Raw genomic sequence first — 25,473 nt, forward strand, 5'->3', positions numbered from 1 at the left:
CCCTGCTTTTAATCGACATTTAATTTCTTCGTGAATATGATTTTGGTCTGTTAATATCGATCCTAGATATCTCAAAGCATCTACTTATCGAAAGATTTAGTTGATATTCACTGCTTGCATTTGAAATCAATTGAGAACGAGAAAGAGAATCTCTCTTTCTCAGATACACACACACATACAGACACACACACACACACACACACACACACACACACACACACACACACACACACACACACACACACAAATATGTTCTGTGGTAACTTTTGTAAATATTCGATTTTAAGAAGCCTCATCCCAGCGAAATTAAAATACCGCTAATTTTACAGTAATTATCTGATATCTTCAAATAGATAAAAATAATCGAAATGCGGAACAAGAGCGCCCTAGACAATATCATTTTACATGAGATACCGTTATCACGACTCACTTATCTATTTTCGATTTCTAGCCATTTTGAAAATCGGCATTTATTTTCGCGTTCCCAAATGGTTGAAAACGGAAAGCCACTAGGTGACTTGTGATAACGGTACCTCACGCAAAATAATATTGTCTAGGGCGCTCTTGTTCCATATTTCTATTATATTTTATCTATTTGAAGGTATCACATAATTACTGTAAAATTTCCGGTATTTTAATTTCGCCGGGATGAGGCCTCTTAACACAATATGATTTAGTTTGCGTATGCGTTTATTAAGTCTTTATTAACACAGTATCCGTTTATTAAGTCTTTCACATAATTTTCACTTTCACAGTTGAAATACAATAAATCAAATAGCAGGACTGAAATACTTGCACCCATCGCGAAGATTTAAATAAATATTCTATGAGAACCTTCGTAAAAATGAAATGAAATAAAATCATTCAGTTTAACGTCCCACGATTATGTCCTTTAAACTAAGGGAAGACTATGATTAAGGCAAGTGAATAATGATAGAAGAATTGGTGGAATGAGAAAGTGGGAGGAAACGGAAGTACCCATACCAAATCCACGAACACGATGTTTTCCACCGCAAACTTACTTTTTCCGGGGATCGAACCAGGACTTCATGCACCAGAGATAAGCGCTCTACCACTGAGCTACCGTGCATTATAGTAATAACCTTCGTAAAATACGTCGAATGATATATTTTTTTGATAATTTGCAATCGTCGTAATGGCTTACAGTTGAAATGTGTCAATAATGAGGGAGCACGTTCTCTCCAATTTTATATAACATATTTTTTTTTGAATATGGTAAAATTCTGTCTTTTAGGGTAGAGCTAAAAACGGTGCACGAGAATTTTGGCCCTTCCCAATCACTTTTTATTATAAAATTCCTCTTATGTACAGTAACAAATAATTACAGTTCAAACACTAAGTTCCTCTTAGACATTTGGTGTTTTGTTGGTGAGTTTATAGACAGCGTCCTAGAGTGACAGGATCCGAGGCTCTTGTGGCCAAATACTGTGTATCTACCTCTCAGTGATCAAGTGTCCTAGAGAGTGGTAAGGATAAAGGAGCTCTTAGAGACCAGGTGTCTCAGGGTGGTAAGGATAAAGGAGCTCTCGGAGATCAGGTGTCCTAGACAGTGGTAATGATAAAGGAGTTCTCAGAGACCAGGCGTCCTAGAGAGTGGTAAGGATAAAGGAGTTCTCAGAGACCAGGTGTCCCAAAGTGGTAAGGTTAAAGGAGCTCTCGGAGACCAGGTGTCCCAGAGTGGTAAGGATAAAGGAGCTTTCGGAGACCAGATGTTCTAGAAAGTGGTAAGGACAAAGGAGCTCTTGGAGACCGGGTGTCCTAGAGAGTCGTAAAGATAAAGGAGCCCTCAGAGATCTGGTGTCCTAGAGAGTGGTAACGATAAAGGAGCTCGCAGAGACTAGATTCTTAGAGAATGGAGGTAATGATCAATCGGTGAAGATTGACATCTTCTGCAGTGTTCTAGCTCCTTTTATCTACAAATGTTGCTGACTTCATTAATCTTCGTTACTTGACGAACGTTGACGTGGTTGACGATGTCTTCATCGTAATTGTCGTCTCAAATTGTTAACAGCCAGTACGTGATGTTAGAAGCACGTGTAGAATCTTGCAATATTTAACACATTCAAATTTTTATAGAACATTGGTGTATGTGTGTGTTTTGTCGGAGATTATACATTTGTTCCTATAATTTGGAGTTGAAACTAATGAGGTGGAGAATCACTAGCTTCAACAATGCACGACATTACTAGGTTTTTGGCACGTTATCAACTCTGGTACTGTACTGTTTCCTGGACAACCCTCGTATTACTGTCTGGTTAAAATGAAAGATACACGAATCGCAAAGGGAAGTTATCTTTACCTCAAGCCCGAGATACGACGCTCAATGTGGCACAGTTCTTTATGTCATTTTCAAAATATTGATTGAACGATGAGTGTGACGGTAGCTGCGACTTCATTCCAATGCAAAATTTCTTTTCTCTCTCTCTCTCTCTCTCTTTCTTTTTTCTTTCCTGCATTGATTTGACTCATCGCTGAAGCAACAGCTTATGTACTCCTTTTCCCCCCAGACTCTTACATTTTCCGATTTCCCAATTTTCGTTAGATAATACGTTTATATCCGCAGCGAACTTGGGGATCAGTAATTTGGTTAGAGAAAGTGGAGGATTTTGGGGGTATTTTGACATTTCTTGCTAGATGCCACTCTTGTCTTCCCCTCCAACTTGATTGTTTTATATCCAAAACAAACAAGGTCTTTTTGGCAAATAACAAGCTCAGAAAATGGAAGTTTATGTGCCTTTCAAGTTTTATTATTAAACTTTTGTATTGCTTTTGTAAATGTTTATTGATTGTTGCTTCATTTCTTCATTTCAATTATTATCGGCTTTTGGAGGTAAATGGAATGTTTCACAAATTGACAGCAGCTATTAGATATTTTTCTATATAGTGTGCATATATTATAAAGTCAATGAGATGAGACTCAGGCCATACGCACCTCATCAAAAATAAGTAGTCAAGTATGTTCTCGAAAATTCTGCTTGTAAGAGGAGAGGGAGAAAAATATATATATTAACCTGTGTGCTAAAAAAAAATCAACTGAATTAACTTAAAGCCAATCTGTAAGCTATTGAGGATTGAGCGTAGCTCGTCTGAAACTCGTAACACAGTTAAATGTCAACTTGAGAGTCATAATTAAACCATTTCTGAAGTTTTCAAATGAAATAATTGTCCTAGACATGAATTGGGTTTAGGCATCACCCCACAGCTTGATACGACTCGAACTAATACGTTTGGTTATGCAGAGAGTAAATGGTACAAAGTCTTAACCATTGTAATTATCCCGGCATCTTAAGTGTAATGCGAGGTACGAATTTGTTGTTTCTGCTGAGATGAGTTTTAGCTTACTCTATTTAACTGTTTTAATCTCATACTCCTAATACTGATTTCTGACTCCCGAGCTAACTTTTAGCTCCTCAATTTGCTTCATGCTTCGAGATCTATGAAATTTCTTGTTGCTACGTAAGCGCCTGGATCGGACCTTCTTCTGAAACCCCTTCCGATGTATTTTCCTGTGTACGAATACTTAGTATACTTGTGACATGGCGTCTACGTTTCTCTCTTATTTTTTTAACAAATAAGTTGTATACAGTTTTGATTTCTTGAACAATTCACAAAATACATTTACGAAAATTAATATTTAATTTTGAGTACTTTTCAATGTTTTAACTTCTGATTTTGTAATCATAATATGCCCAATGTGAGAAAACCGCTGAGTAATTGAAAGTATTTTTGAACTAGGTTACAATTATTTCACATTCATTTAAATACGTATCTTAAAGGGCAAGGGATTAAAACGTTTTGCAAAGAACAGAGTATCTCACAATCTCCTGAAGTTAAGAGAGAGGAAACTTGGTATATGTTCTCAAAGTATTCCATGCTTACTCGGCATACAGGCCAACTTTGCTAAGAATAAAGATATCAAAGAAAAAAATAATGGAAAGATGGAAATAATAGCTTTCAATCTAAAATGGTAGAATTTTTCCAGTTGCTGATAAGCTACCGTATGTTTTAAATGCAGAAAGCAACGTTACAACTTCAGCATACTGTTTCTATGGGCCTTCAGCATACCAACAATAGAGCATTGTTGGAAAATGGATTTAAGGTTCCCCCCTCACACAACAATATGCACGTTCCCTATGTCATTTTTGCGTGCTCTTACGTTCCTTTCGAACAGAATGCTGAAATGAAAACGTTAGTTTTTCATTTGACATGGGGTGTCCTGCTACTACGGAGTCCAAATGGCTGATACGATTGGAGAATTACACCATTTTAGATTGAAAAGCAATTATTTCCAACGACTTTAAACTCTTTCTATTTTTTTGGGGGGGGGTATCTTTACTAATAACGGAGCTAGCCTATGGCCCTGGACTCCTGATACATCCATTGTACACTATCTAAATAAGTAACAAGCTCTATGGCCTATGAAACCCGAAGATTCAGTGCCGCGTTCACAAAACCTGACCACTGACTTCTGTCCTTAGCCAACTACATCCAGTTTCCACTTTGCATTCTTATTTCTACGAGATCCATCTTAATATTGTCCTATCTGCGTCTAGATCTTTCTCCGATTGGATTTCCAGTTAAAACTTTGAAAGCGATCCTACTTTCTTCCATTCTCGCTACATGACCTGAACACCTGAACCCCTAGATTTGATGACCCCATCAATGTTTGGTAAACGGTATAAATTATGTAGTTCCTCGTTATAAAGTTTGTGTCATTCACCATTCCCGTTCCTTTTCGGTCCGAATATTCATCTCAGGATTTTATTCTCAAATACTTTCAGTCTATGGTCTTCTTTCAGAGTAAGCAACCATGTTTTACAACCATTCATAAGAATAGATATGATTATCATTAGATTATCATTAGATATGTATACATTTTAAGCCTGAAGTTCCTGGACAGAATTCGCGACAAAAGATTTTGAACTGAGTAATAACACGAATTATTTGCTTTCAGTCGACATTTAATTTCTTTGTGAATATGGTTTTGGTCTGTTAATATTGATCCTAGATATTTGAAAGCATCCACGTTATCTAAAGTATTATTTGCCGTATTACGATACCGACGAACTTCCATGTATTTAGTTTTTTTCTGCATTTATTTCTAAATCTATGTACAATCACGTCCAAAATTATTGTCGCATGTCTATAAATATGTTGTTGTAGGAATATCATTTGACAACGAATTCGTCCGGTATTTCTTATAGTGTTAGTATATATATAATCAGCAACGACATGTATGTGGCAAATTTTATGTCAAAAGAGCAGTAAATAAGAGCAATAAAACGAAAATAAAACTTTCTTGTCCATTTAGAAACATTTTGTTTTACTCACTCTAATTTTCGTATTTATAATTCTTTTCCTATGAAATCTACCACAAATATACATTTTCCGACTATACACATAGTATCAGTATTAAAAGTACCCTGAAAAATCATTATCAAATTATATTCTACAGAAAGAAAGTTATGGATATGCGACAATCATTTTGGACATGAGTATATCTGCGAGCATTTAATAAGACCTCTGCATTTCTTCATATTGTTCTCCTATCATTCTCTATTGTATTTACATCATCAGAATACGCCATGCACTTGTTATACAGAATTTTTATAATAAATGCATAATAATGTAATTAATATATAATTAAACTCACCTTGAGTTTGGCTGCTTGTGTGAGAACTCCATGACCCTTTGTACGATGTGTCTGAAAGTAAATGAAAGCAATTAAGTAATTAGTATTCATCAAATCATAGCATGCAAGTTCTAACATGTTGAGACAGGCACTAAAATTATTAGAAAGAAGATAATGATGTTAGCCACAATTTCGATGCACTAAAAACATATATACATTTATGGTTATTGTACGAAAAACAAAATATATTGATTTTCATGACGAAACTTGAGTTCCAATAACGAAATCAATTTAGATAGGGTATTATTACGATTTCCAATTATGGGTTGATCCATTTCGGGACAAATATTAAACGATATGCTTCTACATACTCATTTATCTGGGAGTGACTCAAGAATCGAGAAATATATCTGTTAACAGACAAATTTTCTTAAAAAAAAAAAAAAAAAAAAAACCTTTGTATTACAAGATAAACTATTAACCTAGATTTCTAAATATTACGTAATACATTTTATTGCTATTAGTCGTCCTTACTTTAATTGAAATTTTAATTCGGTACTAGCTGAACCTGCGCTCTGTACAAAGCTCATCATTTACATATGAACATGAATCTGCTTGCCATTCCTTACAACATCTGAACATGTCCCTTTACAGACACAAGTGAAAGACGTCTTGATAAAAAAAAATCGGCCAGGGGTACCACATAAAGGGGAGATTTTTCGATTGTTTTTTTCAATATATCGCACCGTCTGCAAGATTTGAGCCAACTTCCTGTTGGAGTTTCTAATTCACGTATGATCACTGTTTTCTTTCTTCTTGCATGCAGTATGTAATAAGCAAATACATTACATACACAATTATTTACGTCAGTGATATATGGTGTTCATTGGGCAAAATACTCCAAATAAAAAAAAACATTCATCTTAGATTGGAGACATGATTATTCTCCGTTTCTCATTATGATTTGGTTATGAAAATGCCTGATACATATGTAACCCCGTACACAACCATTTGGTGTTGAAATGTATAACTCGTAGGATATTATGCTTTATTAAAATTTTAACATTTGCAGTGTACCCTAAAAACGTAATAAAGAAATAATGGCCATGTTCTTTAAATATTCAATTAAAACTGGACATATACACAAAATTTGTAACGACATGTGAAAATGGCACGTTTCTAGCACTTGTGGTTTTGGAGATCTCGTTGTCAAAAAGAATGCGGACAAACATATAAACGTAGCATTTTAATATATAGACTAGCTGAACCTGCGCTATCTATTCAGCGCATCGTTCTGTTATGACCACGAATCTCCTTCCCACTGTGCATGTCTCCTTACTCACACAAGTAAAGGATAGGAGACTCGCAAAAGAAGTGAATTGCGATGTATATATGTTGGAGTGAATTTGTAGCAAATTTGTAGAAATAACACGATATCAAGTGGAAATATTTCTTTCTAATAAATAAATATCTGTCCGAGTAAGCCTCATTGCGTCTCTTGAGGCCTTTGAAGTTGCCAGCATGCAATAGGTTTCGCCATTCAGATTTAAGCAAAGCGCCTGTAATATCCGTCCACCCGCCATACATAACTTCTCTACTGGTTGCCTAACACCGCAGTTTTGGTCAGCAACAAAGTTAATCTTATGGGCTCAAAATGGCCCCTAAAATGTTGAATACAACAATAACGACACGGTTTTCGAAAATTTGAATGAGAACTGGACAATCTACACGCAATTTGGAATCGACCAGTGAAAACGACACGTTTCTAGCACTTGTGGTTTTCAAGATCTCATTGTCGAAAGGTTTGCGGACAAACATTTGAACGTAGCATGTTAATATACAGGGTGTAACAAAAAGGTACGGCAAAATTTCAGGGGTGGATCCCTTATGGGTAGACAAGCAAAAAAGTTCATATGACCATATATCATTAAATGAATCGTAACAGATTTATGGCTGTTAAGCCACCTGACGGTATGAAATAGTCACATTCTGGGCACCCCTCAATGTGACTTAGTTTAAACCTCAATAGCTCACCTCCTAATTAAACTAGGGAGATACTTTTAGTATCAATGGCTCTCTGAAGGATGAATTACGTTGTAGATGTGGCGCGTACGTTGTCGAGCCAACATGTGTCCATACTACCTGCAGTGAGTGCAGTCTTTGTCAGCAGAATGTACATGTTTGAGCGGTCGATAATCCTCATGCGATCAGTCCCACGAGATATCAACAACAGTTTGCGCTCAGTTGTGTGGTACGGTATTGTCAGTGACACTTTACCCGGTTCACACGTACTCTCGCAGAGGCTGACGGGGAACACCTATCGATACTTTCTGGAAACCCACTTTCCGAATGCATTTGATAACTTGCCCTTGGCTCTGTGTCCATTCGTGAAAATGCATATCAGTGGAAAGCTTCATCTTTCAGAAAGACATTGAAACCAAAATTATCTTCCTAGCTTATTTAGGAGGTGAGCTACTGAGGTTTAAATTGAGTCACATTGAGGGGCGTCCAGAATGTGACTATTTCACACCATCAGGCGGCTCAATGGGCGTAACTCTGTAACGATGCATTTCCCGACATATTGTCATGCCGTACCTTTTTGTTACACCCTGTAGGCGAAACCGGGGTATTCGCGAACACTAAGGTAATGCCGAACACTCAAGTTTACGCCCAAGGAAGATTGTTAGAAAACAGACGATTTTACTGCACACGAGCGGAGAGACATTGAGAAGTGTAGCATAAATTTGGTGACAGTCAGTTGAGTGGATTGCCAGAAAGAAGACGTTTCATTGTTTTTGTCGATTCACTTATAACATTGATTCGACAATCTGAGCAAGGTACGTTGGCTCTTATCTATATTGTTACAGATATGGCTATATCTTCCCCTATATTTGAATGCTAGTTCTTTGTAATCTTACTAGCCTGCATGCAGTCAACAATTAGTTTCAACTTTAACAATAAAATGGCGTCTCATGGGGAAATGTCGGACAGAATGTTTGCCATTACCCAAGAGTGTTCGGGAGTACCCCATGGTTTGAAATTAATTATCAAAATTTTTTATAGTTATTTAAATTGAAAATTAAGTAATAAGTTAATGAAATTGGTTTGGGAAATAGATCATGTCTTGGTTATAAGCGTTATTAGATTGATTAATTAGAATAGTTTGCTATATTTATTATTTTAGGCCATTAGTAGCCTACTTCATTATTCTGTAGTCAGTAACCCTGTTTTAGATATCTGACCCTTCATCATAGGCAGCATTTTTTTCTCTGATTCACAGAGTGTTTTACAAATTTTTTTACCCTGCTAGTGTCCATTAGCGGTTAAGATTTTTGACAAAGATTTTCCATCAGCAGTTAGCCACTTTTGTTCAGCCTATTAACCGCATTTGAACATTTAACTAATAAAGAACACTGTTTTTGGAAGCAGAACATTAATGCGTATATCTGTGTTTTCTACAATTCCAAATAATGTTTTCATTTTAACGAATATTTTACTTAATGCTCCGTTATTTCTGAATTTATTTCATAAGCGTACATTTTGTTTAGCTTTCATTTGTAATAGTTTCAAAGATGATGAGGTCTAGTCATGTTTTTTCATTAACTTGAGTTATGTTTGCAATTATAATTCTTATTAAAGATTTAAATACTAAATTACGGTATCATTTTAATGTATTTTAATGCATTTCGCTTCTTTTGTAAAGGAAAGTTTAAGGCAAACAGTATGTTTGGGATTACCCCGACCACGGGAGCAATCCCGAACATGGGTACATTTTTTAAAACATCTCACTGATTTGTTGAAAAATGTTACTTTTGACTTTCCTCTGTACTTTAGTAAACAGGAAATACTTCAAGCTTTCTGTACACATGAAACCTTAATTGTATCTATAAAACCAAAAGAGTTATTTATAATCAAAGCTTAAGTGTTCGTGAATACCCCGGTCTCCCCTATAGATATTTCCTAAAACTTGCCATTGCTATAGTTCCAGAGTTGCATTTTCTTTATTTATTTGTAATCAACGTATCATATATGCATTATTTAAGATACGGAAGATTAAATTCCGGGATTTTAACTGTTCCGATAAACATAACAAAAATCCTCCGGAACAAAACATAGAATTCTTGGTTAATCCCCCCAGACCTGGACAGTTGGGAACCCTAGCTTCTGTGTACCATTAATAAATCGTTCACCTTTCGTGTGAAGGGTGTTTGGTTCGATCCCAAGGTCCAAGGGTACGTGAATTTTCTCCAGGTTCTCCTGTTAGCGCTCTCTATTTTTAATTATCCACCAACTCCTTCATATGAATCTCTTCATTTCAAATCTGTCTCCTTTAGCTTACCAAGTAACGTCTACGTGTAGTCCATAACGCTCTCTAAATAATCACTTAACTCAACACTGACAAAGCTAAAGGGGCCCGAGCTGGTCTTTCGCAACTACGGTTAACTCCAAAAATAGAAAATTTTGAGATAAGTACTAGAAACAAGTAGTTCATTATCATGAATCTGGAGTATAATGCCTGTTATGAAACTTTATCATGATTTTGATTCTTTTACACGTATATTACGTATATATTGTTAAGGTACTTGGGTTCGGAACGAAGAAATCCTACGATATATTATATTATAGTGGCCATTTTCGATCATTTTTATATATCGCTTTCTCCCCCTCCCCAACTGGTGGGGCTCATTTTGGATTTAAATCGAATCGGAAATGTCACTGTTCATCTGAATGATCCCGAAAACTATGGATTAGACACTAATATTGGTCATTTTCGATTATCATTATTATATATAGCTCCCCCTCCTCCTCCTCCGTGCTGTGGCACACGGCATCAGAATTGTCACTGTTAATCTCAGCTACTCCTAAATCTGTGGATTCGACACTAATATTAGTCATTTTCGATCATTTTTAAATGTTTGTCCCCTCTCCTACGTTGTACCCCCCCAACTATCAGGGCTGAACTTGGATTGAAACAGCATCAGAAGTGTCACTGTTTCTTTCATCTACCACGAAAACTATGGATTCAACACTAATATCGATCATTTTTGATCATTTTTAAATTTTTCATTTCCTCCCCTCCCCTACGTTGCATCGTCAAAGTGAATAGCATAAAGTAATACCTGCCCCTAAACTCATGCATGTTAAAAATTTGATTGAGATCGGTCGGGTGGTCCAAGAGTGATGAAGTCACACAGACAGTCATTTATATTTTAATTTTTTAAAATATATATCCCTCCTCCCCCTCTTTTAGGTTGCCACGTCAAAGTGAAACGATAAAAATCACCCAAGGCCCGACCCTCATATATGCTGAAAACTTAATAGATATTGGTTGGGTGGTTGAAAAAGTATTAGGTTTTATTAGTTTTTATTTATATGTCCCCCTCCCCTCTCCCTCCTCTAGGACCTTCCGTTAAATTGAAGTTACAAAAATATCTAGAAAATTTGATGGAGATTGGTCGGATAGTTCAAGAGTTAAGTTACAAAAATAGTCACTTTCAGTCTTATATAAATTGATTTTTATATATCTCCCCCTCCTCCTCCTCCCCTATGTTACTCCGTCAAATTTAAATCATAAAAAGGATCCCAGGCCTGAATCTCATTTATGTTGAAACTTTGATCAAGATCGGTCGAGTGGTTCAGGAGTTATTTCATTGTATTTATTTATTTATACCCTCTCCCCCAACCCTCTGTTCTACCATCAAAGTGAATAGCCTAAAACCAGCCCAGCCTCGAAACTCATCCATGTTACAAATTTGATCGAGATTGGTTGAGCGGTCAGGAGATTTAGAGTCACAAACATAATGATTTTCAATTTTATACATATAGACAAGAGATGAATTCCTCTCTGAAGATAATACATCTATCCTTTGTAAAGTATATACCAAATATCGCTGGGTGCACACTTCTATTTATACAAGGGTAGTTCCAAAAGTACACGATCTAATAAAGAGAACACAAAAAATTGAGAAAAAATATATTTACTTCTCAACATAGTCTCCTTTTAGCTCGAAACACTTTTCCCGGCGATATTCAATAGCCTTGGTGCCCTGTTTATAGTAAGAACACTCGAACTTCTCAAAATAACCGCTGCAGACTCCATCTCTTCACTATTGGCAAATCGTTTAACACCGAACCACTTTTTCAAGTTTGGAAAGACAAAATAATCAAAATGGGCTAAATCTGATGAATAAGGTGCCTGAGGATTCAATTCAAACTTTAATTCATTGATTTTGGCCATCGTAATAACGTGTGTGTGAACTGTGCATTGTCTTCAAGTAACAACTCTTTCGCCAAATGCAGCCGTTTTTTTCTTGATTTCATAACTCAAACACTGCAATAAGTTTGCATAATACTCGCCGTTGGTTGTTTCCTATCTGATGATAATGAATTATCCTACGCGCATCCCATAATAACGGACGCCATGACCTTGCCAGCAAATGGAACTGTCTTTGTCATTTTTGGAGCATATTCTCCATTTTCGGTTAATTGTAAAGTTTTTCAAACAACAACCGTCATCGATACGTCAGGTCGGGTACTTCTGACACTACCCTCCTATGCCAACATCTAAGCGGCATACCTTGTCGTGGGATCAGCGAAGTCAAGCAGTGCTAGGTGTGGTCAGAGGAAAGATGGGTAACTGTTCGTCCTCTTCCAATGGTGTTGGCATTGTGGCATCCACCCATCGTCGTGAGGACAAATGGGGAGCTACTTTCAAGCCAGCATTAACGGTGAGGGAAGCCGATGTGCTGACCGCATATAATCTCAAAGGCACGAGTGTTACAAGTCGTCTGGTCGATCTAAGAACTGTTGTCTGAGCTTATCCAAAAAATGGCTTCCGACCTTGCTTTAAGACGGCAGCATTCTAGCGACGTACATAGGAAATTGAAATGTTTTGATAACTACCAATAGTTGTTTAATTCCAACTGTATGTAAGATGATTTTGACGAGTTGATTTTTGAGTTTAACGTCCCGTTCAGTAGCGAGGCTATATGAGACGTGTACTGTATGTAAGAGTACAGGGCTGTCCAAAGAAAAAGTATGGCCATGATTTTCTGAACAAGACTGTACCAGGATTTCTTTTAAGGAGTGACTTTCAAATAAATTCCTCTGAAAACTTCCGTAACAACGTATCGCATAAAATTCAGCATACACTTCCAATTTGTTCATAGAAATAAACTGCACTATTTAAATAGCAAACAGCAGAGTAAGACCTAGATGGAGATGAAGTCCTCAGACAACTTAATAGTTGGCTCACTTTAACGCCATTATTACAAACCAGATATTTAGCCACTAGAAACATGGGAAATTGGTAGTCAAACAGGCATATATGAATACAACAGAAATATAATAAGACGTCAATTTTTATTAGAATCACGCTAATTGGACTTTACGTTCAAGGGCGCCGATTTCCCTGTAAATTTGGGGGGCCCATTCAGATGCAGAAGGTATATTATATATATGAAGATTTTAAGACAAACTGCAGTCAAATTATGCCAAATACTGTATATTCACAAATACAGTAGGGGGACCCACATGAGCTTTGGGGGCCCGGACCCCTCGCCCCCTGCTCCCAGGATCGCGCGCCCTTGCTTACGTTCTTCAGTTACTCACTCAACACGACAGCTTCTGGTCGAAAGCGACTTTTTTATTTTTACTTATTTATTCATTTTGAACAGAAAGGTGTTCGATTTTATTGTATTTTTTTATTACTCTACTGAAATAATAAGTAATATATTGCTCTACTGAATAATAAATATCTTTTTTTTATTTTGCTATCCGAAGGTTAGCTCTATTGCGAGGATTATGACCCCTATCCGGGATGAGAGGTGAAAGTATTGGGGCATAAAGGAGATTGAAGCCGGTCTAGGGGATGTGTAAGAAAACCTTAAAAACATTATAAATGGTGATGATAATATTGATTGTTGACAACTCAACAATGGAACATGCAAAATAAACAAGAAAATGCAATTGAATAATAAAAATAAACACAAAACAATAAAGAAATACCGATTAATATACTTAAACAATTGCTTGTATTTTATGGACTTTCTCGTTAGTCCTAGCTGCAGACGAAAACAAACTGGATATTGAATGAAGGAGATTACAGTGACATCTACCGGAAATACACGTAAACAATAACTTTTACAAAACTATCTGGCGGAATCATGGGAAAACGAACATAAACGTCGTTTTAAATCATGTACGGTTAAACCGAAGTTAACACGAGTATACCGCGGATTTTATATTTTCGATAAAATTAAAGACCCGAGTATTCTTTGGTTTTTATATGAAGTTATTAAAATGAATTCCTTAACATATTCACGGGTAAAGTGGGTTTAACAGTGCCTTCCATATTATAAAATAAATTTTGTGCGGTTATACAACACACAGTACATTAAGATATCGCGAGTTGTGTAACATTATAGGGTACAATCCGTACAACTGTCAGCTGAATGTTTTTTTTCCACGACTGTACAAAAACTCTTCTTTTAGTTATTTACATTCTCCTCTTCACTGTCTTTACCAGAACTCATTTAATGGTAACCTTTACCATTACAATTGTTTCAGATTTTTTTTTTTTTTTTTTTTTTAATGAAAAAGAGAATTTTTCTTGGTCGAATGACACGAGATTCGGGGTTCGATTTTCAGTAAAAGAGCAATGAAATATGATAGCAATACAGTGATTAGAATCCCACCTTAAGCTGCTACTCCATGTTTCATATAGCCTAGGTGCTAACAAGGAACACTAAACCTGAACAATCAACAAAAAATAGAAGCAGAATGAGGTGACATAAATTTAGGGAATAATCTGACCCTTTACATACTTTTAATTTATTACATTAGTGTCCAATTTTGTTTTTCCAAGGGAACACACAGTGGCTCAGTGCTAGAGTTCCGCTATGATAGAGCGCTTAGGTTTGGTGCGTGGGGTCCCAGGGTTTTCTCGGGGTATTCCTGTTTCCTCACACGTTTTCATTCCACCAATTCTTCCATCATCATTCTATTTGCTATAATCATCGTCTCCGGGGCCGTGGCTCAGTGGTAGAGCGTTCACCTCTGGTGCTTGGGGTCACGTATTCGATCCCAGCCCCGCCAAGTGAACTTTGTGGTGGACAAACACCTTGTGCGTGAGTTTCCTCCCACTTTCCTCATTCCACCATTTCATTCATTACGCATCATCACCGTCTCCTTTAGCCTAACCGGCATAACCGTAGGACGTAAAACTCAAAGATTTCGTTTCATTTCATTTCATCGTCTCCCTCAGCCTAACGAGCATAATTGAGGGACGTTAAATATTTCATTTTTTTTTTGTTTCTTTTTCTACGGCCATTGGCGTTATTGTATGCCGCTATAGACGTAATAAGGCGAGATATATTCAATGTTTGAAGCGTAGAAGTAAGTTTAGTCACATACTCTTTAATTCAATTTTATCATATTTATCCTCTTCATTAAATTTTCTCTTTATTCTAAAATTGTTTTCTTAAACGTATTCTGCAATTATTTAATAGGCTATTTTATATAGTGTATAAAATAAAAGAACGAATAGAAATGGCGACTGAAGCATTTAAAAATGAAAATTTTACGTCCCACGATTATGCCGGCTAGGTTAAAGGAGACGGTGATGATGAGAAATAAATGAAATGGTGGAAAGAAGAAAGTGGAAGGAAACTGGAAAACCCAGAGAAAATCCACGTACACGATGTTTGTCCACCACAAAATTCGAGTGGCGCAAGCTGGGATCGAACCAATGACCCCACGCACCAGAGGTAAAGGCTCTACCATTGTGCCACCGCGGCCCCTAGAAGTATGTAAGAAGAAAAGTTTATTTAGGCAAAGGGAGACGGATGATTAAGGCAAGTAAATGACGATAGAAAAATTAGTGGAATGATAATGTGGGAGGAAACGGGAGCACACCGATAAAATCCAAGGACACAATGTTGTCCACCACAAACTTACTTGGACGGGGATCGAACTGCATGCACTAGAGGTAAGCGCTAAGCCCCATGTCCCCCTGTGAGAATCAAAATGTTTCGTATAGGATATTGTATTCTACGGGCGGAAACATGATCATTATCCAAAAAAAAAAAAAAAAAAAAAACGACTGTTGGCTTTCAAAATGTGGATGTGGAGAGAATAGAGAGATATAGCTGGATCGAATGAGAACTAATAAGGAAGTGTTAGAAATAGTGTGGGGGGAAAGAATAATTTTAGATGTAATTACATAAAAATAGTAGGGAAAACTAATTGGGACATCACTGAGAAAAAACAGTGATGTAGTTACATCTAAAATTAGTTTGGGGTCCCAGGGATGGTTAGAAGGTATCATGAGATATGGCAAGAGACAGCAGGACGGGGCGAAATACGCTACAATTGATGGGACGTTAATAGAACAGAAAATTCCTACGCGAACACGAAGAAGTTAGCTGAAGACCGTGCTGCATAGAAGTTTCTCGGTTTGTGGCAGGTAACCTGGCAACAATAGCAGAGATGAAATGATTATGAAGATGATGATGATAACCTCTAGTAGGATCAAAATCCTAATCTTAACTATATATAAAACTGCATGAACTGACATAAAATAATGGGGTATTTCCGGTTGACATGGAAAGTTGAAATTTTGAATGATTGTAGCTTTCCGGGACTAACCCCACAAGAAAATTGCCTAAAGTAAATATTTTTAATTTTTAGGGGGTCTAAAGGGGGGTTGAAGAAATTCCCCATGTTATTTAAATGGGATTTTTTTTACCTATAATCTCATATTTTAAGTACTTCGAATTGGAATAAAAACTTGAAATTCAGTATGCTTGTACGTTTTTGTTATCATTACCTAAGTAAATCACTAAAAATAAAAATTTTCAACTCTAGATTGGTTTTATTGGCAATTGAAAAATCTTCCCCATGTTATTTGTATGGGACATCTACACAACCAAAATTATTGGGCACTTTCTGTAGGCCTAAAATGATTAAATTTGGCATAATTCTAGCTTTTCGGCACTAACCGAGAGAAAAATTACCGAAAGTTAATATTTTTAATTTTAAAGTGGTCTAAGCGAGAAATGAAGATTTCTCCGTGTTATATATATATTAACTATAATACATTTCAGGTACTTGCAATAGGAATAAAAACTTGAAATTCGGTATGCTTATATGCTTTTGCTAGTATTAACTAAGTAAATCAACAAAAGTAAAAATTTCTAACTGTGCAGTGGTTTTATGGGGACTAAAAATTCTCCATGTTATTTATCTTTTAGACCTCAAAATGTTTAGGCACTTTCAGCAGAATTAGAATGATGAAATTTGGCATGAGTGTAGCCTTCCGAGTCTAACCCACAGAAAAATTGCCAAAAGTGAATATGTTTAGTTTTTAAAAGGTCTAAAGGGGGATAGAGAGATTACCATGTTATTTAAATGGGCGTTTCCTTGGGATACAATATCTTACCGTATAGATCACTAAAATACGAAAGAAACTTGAAGTTGGATAGAATTGTGGGTTTAAGAGGTTCGAGGCCGTAGGCCGACTAAACGCGGAGTCAGGGAGCGAAATTCCCAGCTGGGCCAAATTCAGGAAATGTAATTAAAGAGCAAATACACGAAATTCACTCTTGATGCAAAGGCTGATATTTAAGAGATGCGAGGCCGTAGGCCGAGCAAACGCGGGGGTCTGGGTCCCCAGGTAGCCAAAGGCTAGTCATTTTTATATAACTTAAGTTTCTCTTTAAGGAAGACAAATGGCAGTAGTATTGTAAAATTTAAAAAGTCTTTAAAATATACAAAAATGTTCACAATAACTGGTAAGAAATTAATATATGTACACTGTATTGTCATTCGTCACCGGACACAACTCAAAACATACTTGGTATCGTCTGTACACCTCATACGAGATGTGGCGATGCGATGGACGTGTGTGGGTGCGGCATATGGCTGGAGAACGCTGTATACAAGACTTGATCATACCTATAGTGAAATTTGGTGGAGGTGACATCATGGTGTGGTCCTGCTTTTCGTGGTACGGTCTTTGTTCTTTAGTTTCAGTTCAGGGAAACACGAATGCCGAATCATACCAAACAATTCTATGCTACCGACATTATGGGCACAATTCGGTATTGGTCAATATCTTTTTTCAGTATGGCAATGCTCCATATCATATGGTAGACATTGTAAACACGTGGTTCGAGGACATGGGCGTGACAAACTTGACTGGCCACCCCAAGTCTAGATCTCAACCCCCTTGAATACCTTTGGGAGGAGTTCGAGTGTCGCTTGAGAGCCAGGCCATGCTGCCCAAAAAACATAACTGACTGTTTGAAGTTTGGCAGGATGAATGGGCAAAGATTCGCGACAACAGGTATCGTAAGTTGGTGAAAAGTCTTCCTAGAAGGTTTGCGGACGTCATTGCGGCGAAATGTGACCCTACAAGATAGTGATATGGTGCTGAGAAAGTGGCTTAAGGTACTTGTATGGGTGTCCGGTGTTGAATGGCAACATACTGTATTTTGCTTGTTGCATGAACACAAATAACCATTTCGATGACTTGAGTTTTTAATGGTTACTTACTATCACAATCCTTAGCCGATTTCTGTCTACTTGCCCATTAATTGCAACTAATTACTGAAATACCCTTCATAAAAGCTAACTACCTCCTACATCTTCATTGCACTTAGCGATGCGCACTAGACAAGATTTGTGGTTGTCTCGTCTCGAAAATGTGCTATAAAGGTGATGTCTCGACTCGAAAAATGTATATTTCACTACTGGAATAGCCGTATCACGACTCGAATTCTGTCAGGAAAATTCTGTCTCGACTCGTCTCGTGCGCATCCCTAATTGCACTGAACCTTATGTAAATATCTTCCTTCGTCTTATTAATAACCTAGTGCATATTCACAGTAACTACTTTTATCAAAATCTTGTGTAATTAGTAGATTTTTTGGAAAATAAAACCTAGTTCTAATCCTGGCTTTCACAAAATAATAACTTTCTGGAAACAGCAGCTTTGGTGTACTGTATTTGGATTTACTTCGTGTTTATTTTCTGTGTACAAACTTTAATTTCGTTACAGGTGATATAGGAGTGTCCTCGGCTCCGACGCCACGGACATAGGAGGAAACACAAACTTACAAGACTTTCCTCCAAATTTATCATTTTCCAGTTTGATTGTACATTTTCAATAATTATAATAAAAAACTATGCACCCCCCAAAAAAATCTCGTGGGATAATCAATGTCCTAAAAACCGCTCTGTGGGTAAACCTGAGGAGACGTTAAGTACTGTTCTAATATCGATGTGAAAGTGTAATCGAACTTCTATCTTGGTAAGTCGTTTTAATGTGTGGATTTTCACCATCAAAAATTGCGTGTATAGAAAATGCTATCTACAAAAGGAAGGTCAAGATTTGCTCAGGAATGAAAAAACAATTCAGTTTAACGTTTCACTAGTATGTCCTTTAGGCTAGAGGAGATCATAATTAAGGCAAGTGAATGATTATGTAAGAATTGGTAGAATGATAAAGGGGGAGGACAAGGGAGTACCCCAAAAAAACACGGACACGGTGTTGTCCATCACAAACGTACTTGACCGAGGATCGAGCCAGGGTCCTTCGAACCAGAAGTAAGCGCTCTATCACTGAGTCACCTCTGCCCCCCCCACACACACACTCAAGATTGAAGAAGTGTATTTTAGCAGCGCAAAGTTATGGCATTTTGGGAGGTGAAATGAAATGAAATATTTGTTTTACGTCCCACGGTTATGCCGGTTAGGCTAAAGGAGACGGTGATGATGAGAGATGAATGAAATGGTGGAATGAAAAAAGTGGGAGGAAACGGGAGAGCCCCGGGAAAACCCACGAGCACGGTGTTCGTCCACCACAAGGTCCACACGGCGCGAGCTGAGATCGAACCAGGGACCCCAAACACCGGAGGTGAACGCTCTACCACTGAGCCACCGCGCCCCCCCATTTTGGGAAGTTCCTACAGAATTGTTCAGGCATAGCTTTTTAGTGTTCTCTATAGCTAGCGAACATACTATAGACAACAATACATTAAAAACTTGTTTTATTTCTAGCAAAATCTCCTTATCAACAAATTACTATACTACAATTTGCTTTAACGTTTCCAAACAACGAATTATTCAGTGCAATAAACGTCTATCGTAACCGTGGAATGTGGCTTATTGCATCCACAAAATAGCTTTTAATAATGCGTACATTCTGATTGCGTTTGTTACGAAAATAAAAATTTCATTCTGACAGCATCAGACACTGTATTATCAACTAAGTTAAGAAAAGAAATTAAGTACTTACTTTCTGCCATTTCCCACACACAAAAATAATCTCACTTTTTTTTTTACACGCTTTGCACTGGAGGACTCACTAGCACAGACTAACCTACAGTAACGGGCAACAAATTTTTTTGCTCCTTATCAAGTAATGGATTTTCAAGGTCAACCGTCGTTGATGCGAAATTGCAATCGGATGATTCAGAATGCAAATAAGAATGTGGCTTTATTATATCTCTTGACCCTATACGTATAAGCACGTCTTTCGATCTGTTATGCAGTATGCGGCAAAACAAACAGTACTGAAATCACATCGTTCGCATTTATTTATGTATTTATTTATTGCACAACATAATTAAACCAAAAAAAAATGTTATCAAAGGGATATCAGCTAAATGCTACTCAAGACATACTGTAAATTTAAGAGGAATCGCGCCTGTAAATTATGTGTTCAAAATGTTGATCATTACGTCACACACATTCTTCATAGCGGTCCTGTAGATCGATGAACATGCTAGTGAATACGGATTGATAACTACTTTTATCAACTAAACTAGCCTTTGGTTAACTGGGAGCTCCGACCTGAAACCCCCGAGTTTGCTAAGCCTACGACCTTGCACCTCTTAAATCCAAAATTCTACCGAATTTCAAGTTTATTTTCCTATTTCAACTATATCGAAAAACAAGATTTTGTATCCCATGAAAGCGCCCATTTAAATAACATGGGAATTTATTCGATATTTATTAAATAACATGGGAATAACATGGCATCTTATCCTTAGATCCCCTAAAAACTAAATATATTCACTTTTGATAACTTTTCTGTGAGTTAGTCCCGAAAAGCTACAATCACGCCGAATTAAATCATTGTAGTTCTACAGGAAGTGCCCAATAACTTTGGGGTGTAAAAGATGTCTCATATAAATAACATGGGAAATATTTTTCAGTTCTCCATAAAACCACTTTAAAGTTGGAAATTTTAAATTTTGCTAAGCTACTTAGGTAACGCTAATGAAAACGTACAAGCATATCGAGTTTCAAGTTTTATTCCAATTCCAAATACCTAAAACATGAGACTGTAAGTAAAAAAAAAAAGAGGTACATTTAAATAACAAAGGGAATTTCTTCATCCTCCAGTAGACACCCTAAAATTTAAAAATGTTCACTCTTGGCAATTTTCCTGTAGGTTAGTCACGGAAGGCTACAATCATGCAAAATTTAAACCTTCCATGTCAACCAGAAGTAGCCGTTATTTTATGTCAGTCAGTTCATGTAATTATATATGTAGTTAGTATTAGAATGCACGTCCTTCGCACAGGAAAAATATGACTAGGATTTAGATTTCTGGGCTTTCGGCACTTGTAGCCATATTAGCCTGTCACTTATGAGGGATGGCATCCCTCGACGATCACACTATCAAAGGAAAGGGAAGGAAGTGGCCTGGGACAAATATGTTAGGTACCATTCCGCCATTTGCCTGGTGTGAATGAGGAAAAGTCAGAAAATCTTCATTCAGCATGCCTCCTGAAAATGCTTTTACACTTTCTCGACCAAGTGCTCCCACCGGGAATCGAATCCAAAACCGCTAAAACCAAAAGCAAGAACGTTAGCAACTACGTTACGCGGGTCATCACTAAGAGTAGGATTATTATAAAAGATTTGAATCCCCCTCACCCTTGGGATACGCATTTCAATGAAAGTGTAATTATAAACACCGATTAGATACATTACTTTAGGAATAAATTTTGAACTCCCGACTCTGCTTAAAATACTCCCCTCATTAATCGAATGTGACATAAGATCTCTTGAAATAGGTAGCTATTCTCCAAAATTCATTTCAGACAATAGACAACGAACCTGACTAAATATTGACTTGTGGATCGCAACTCATTACTTGCGATAAGTTTGCGACAAACAACATTAAATATAGTGTGGCCCAAAAGGGGGTATACAGTACTGTACTGTATTTTATATCATTTCTTACTGTTATCCATCAGGTAGACTTAGTTTCTTTATTATTTGTTCTTAATGTCTTTTTACTTACATCTTAAGCTCGGAAGAGCCGAACCAAATAAATACATAAACTAGAATTTTATACTTGATCAATGCAGGAGTGTATTATTTCCGATGCGACTAACATTGGTATATTTAATTCCAAGTAAAATAAAATCGCAAACCAACAAGGAAAATTTTGCGTTGCACTGCGATTGCAAAGTTGCATAGACACGATATTTAGTCGGTCTCATTGTCGATTTTGATGTGGCGAAAGAATGTAGACATTGCCCTTCCTCCTTAAAAACAGAATTTTCGAAAATCCTGAGTCACATGTCTCCTTGTTTGTAATGAACAATGAGTTTGTAATTTCGTATTTTTAACTTGAGAGCCTTGTGACATACTCCACTTTTCACATGGTCTAGTTCCTTCAGAGTCGTGTTCTAAGCATCGACGCTATCGTTTGCACTCAAGTTCGAGCAAATTTATGGGGAGATGAAATTGGGGCTAAAAGCTAATGCTTTGTTGGCCACACTCTAGTCTCTCAAACTTTACTGATTCATGAGATACCCTATCCTTGGCAAAAATAAAAAGAAACCCTCTTCTACCCAATTAGGGTACGTATTTAAAAAATCCTTCCTTATTCCTTGTTTTCGTGACAAAAGTAGTCTGTCCAAATTTCACGTTTCTACGTATAGTAGTTGTATAGTCTGTCCGATACTGAGTCAGTCGCTTCTTTTTTATCTTCGGTCAACGGAAGGAAAGAAGAAAGTATGGTGGTCATGAAAAAAATCGAACTCGAGATTTGAACGGATCTAAGCGTTTCATAACAAACAGTTACCGAAAAAGTAAATTTTCGACATCAGTCCATCTGTTCGTAGTTCATGTTCGTCCGTTTATCTTGATGTACAGTCACCTAGAGGCCATACCGTTCAACGAATCTCAACCAAATTTTAAACTTACGGTTTTTATATAATTCTCCAGAGGAATTTTCTTCCTACCCGTGAAAATAAGAGTAGTTAAGAATATTACTAACAAGCAGAATGGAGACTTTGGCAAATGAACTTCGGGGACACTTCTTGCGAGGTGGTAGTGCACATTTAACGAGTTAATATTACAAACTTGGAGAGCGCAATGGCCAAAAATAACGGAGGAAAACCGCCTTAAAGTTTTCTGCAAGCCACATATATCGTACTACGCGCAAATCTATGAAGTGACGGCGTGGCAGAATGAGGAAAATCTGCGACTCGTGTGCAAAGGGTCTCGGCTTCTATTCCCGTTCGAAATGAAATGAAATGAAATCTTTGAGTTTTACGTCCCACGGTTATGCCGGTTAGGCTAAAGGAGACGGTGATGATGAGTAAAATGAAATCTTTAAGTTTTACGTCCCACGCTTATGCCGGTTAGGCTAAAGGAGACGGTGATGATGAGAGATGAGTGAAATGGTGGAATGAAGAAAGTGGGAGGAAACGGGAGAACCCCGAGAAAACCCACGAGCACGGTGTTTGTCCACCACAAAGTTCACTTGGCGGAGGCTGGGATCGAACCCGGGACCCCAAGCACCAGAGGTGAACGCTCTACCACTGAGCCACCGCGCCCCCGGTGATGATGAGTGATGAATGAAATGGTGGAATGAAGAAAGTGGGAGGAAACGGGAGAACCCCGAGAAAACCCACGCACACGGTGTTTGTCCACCACAAAGCTATTCCCGTTCGAGTCAAACATCATCTTGTATTTGATTCAACCAACAAAGTAGCTATTTGTAACTATAAGTAAAATATTAATTCACCATATCTTTATAATGAATAAAACAATAGAAATTTTCAAATCACTTGTAAAATCTTTCAATGTTCTATATTAACCATCAACAAAATTTAATCTATTCCGTAAATATACTGATATCACGAGTTATGGTTACGATAGTCGTTATGTAATAAATGTTCCTGAGGTTCGTGTCTAAATCTGTTGACAGTGTGCTAATTACAAAGAAGTTGATGGGGAAATCCCCTTTGCTAATACTGGATGTTGCTATAACCAAAGGAGATTTTCCCTCATTTCCCTTGTAATTCGAATACTGTCAACAGATGTAGACACGAAGAACATTTTTTACACAATGATTGCGGTAACAATAATATTTACGGAACAGATTAAATTTTGTTCCTACTTAACATGGACTATTGAAAGATTTTACAAGTGATTTGAAAATTTCAATTGTTTTATTCATTATACATATGGTGAATTAGTATTTTTCTTATAGTTACAAATGGCTACTTTATTGGTTGAAGCGAAAAACAAATAAAGTTCGACTCGAACGTGAATCGAACCCGGGACACTTTGCACATGAGTCGCAGATTCTTCTTACTTTGCCATGCCGTCACTCGAAAAATTTGCGCGTCGTACGAAATATGTGTCGAGTAGAAAAGTTTAAGACGGTTTTTCTCCGTTATTTTGGCAATTTCGCTCTCCCAGTTTGTAATATTAACTCGTTAAATGTGCACTACCATCTCGCAAAAATTGGGCCCGAAGTTCATTTACCAAAGTCTGCCTTCTCCTTGTAAGAGTAAGTGTACCAATCAAAAATTGCAATTTTTTAGAAAAGCTCTAACGATTTTCTTTATGTTTTATAAATCAGTTTTCCAAAGACAACCCAATTATGTGATGTTATTCATTTCTTTGGGAAAAATCGAGAATAATTACCTTATTCTTAGGGGTGAGTTTTCTTTTGGACAATTTTCTCAAAAATAACTGAGGCGATTTTGTTCATACTTCGTAAATAAATATTTCATTAATAACCTGGCGTTCTAAAACTCGTTTCTGCTTAAAAAGTCTACGAGGGTAGTTTATTCTTCACGGGTAAACTATTCCCAGACGATTTTCTCGAAAACTTTAGTGATTTTGTACATTTTTCTGAAACAAATATTTAATTATAACCTGAAAATATGTCATAACTCATTTGACCTGGAAAGGCTTACGAGGAGTAGTTTATTATTGTGTGTATAGATATATGTTTCTTCGGACGATTTTTATAAAAGTGACCCAAGCCATTTTATTCATATTTCATAGATAAATATTTCATAAATAACTCTATAATATTACGCGCGGTGACTCAGTGATAGAGCGTTCACCTCCGGTGCTTGGGGTCCCTGGTTCGATCCCAGCTCGCGCCGTGTGGAATTTGTGGTGGACAAACACCACGTGCGAGGGTTTTCTCGGGGTTCTCCTGTTTCCTCCCACATTCTTCATTCCACCATTGCATTCATTTCCCATAATCACCGTCTCCTTTAGCCTAACCGGCATAATAATGGAACGTAAAACTTAAAGATTTCATTTTATTTTGTATAATATTACGCAAATTATTCCTTACAAAAAATCGCAAGGGGTAATGCAATTTTGGGAATGCGTTTCTTTTCAGACCACTTTCGCAAAATGACTCAGGCGATTTTGCTCGTATTTCATTAATAACTCATTATTCTTCTTATAATGTTGTATAAATCATTTCTATAAGAATATTCACAAGGTAGGGTTGCCATAAATTTTTGATTCAAAATACGGAC

General features: G+C 37.0%; 1 protein-coding gene across 6 annotated transcripts in view; it reads right to left on the bottom strand.

The window, feature by feature from the left end:
• The window catches only part of Ets65A (DNA-binding protein D-ETS-3), a 692,236-nt gene that overhangs the window by 185,552 nt on the left and 481,211 nt on the right, over nucleotides 1-25,473 (bottom strand). For 5 of the 6 annotated variants that reach the window (XM_081744528.1, XM_081744529.1, XM_081744526.1 and 2 more), the window contains one exon: nucleotides 5,675-5,725. In XM_081744528.1, coding sequence (XP_081600654.1) covers nucleotides 5,675-5,725 — 51 coding nt within the window. Of the gene's footprint in view, nucleotides 1-5,674; nucleotides 5,726-19,952; nucleotides 19,978-25,473 lie in introns of those variants that run through there. The other variant, XM_081744531.1, reaches the window with a different exon arrangement.

Source organism: Thermobia domestica, chromosome 17, assembly GCF_964235325.1.
Source record: "Thermobia domestica chromosome 17, izTheDome1.hap1.1, whole genome shotgun sequence".
Taxonomy (NCBI): Eukaryota; Metazoa; Arthropoda; class Insecta; order Zygentoma; family Lepismatidae; genus Thermobia; species Thermobia domestica.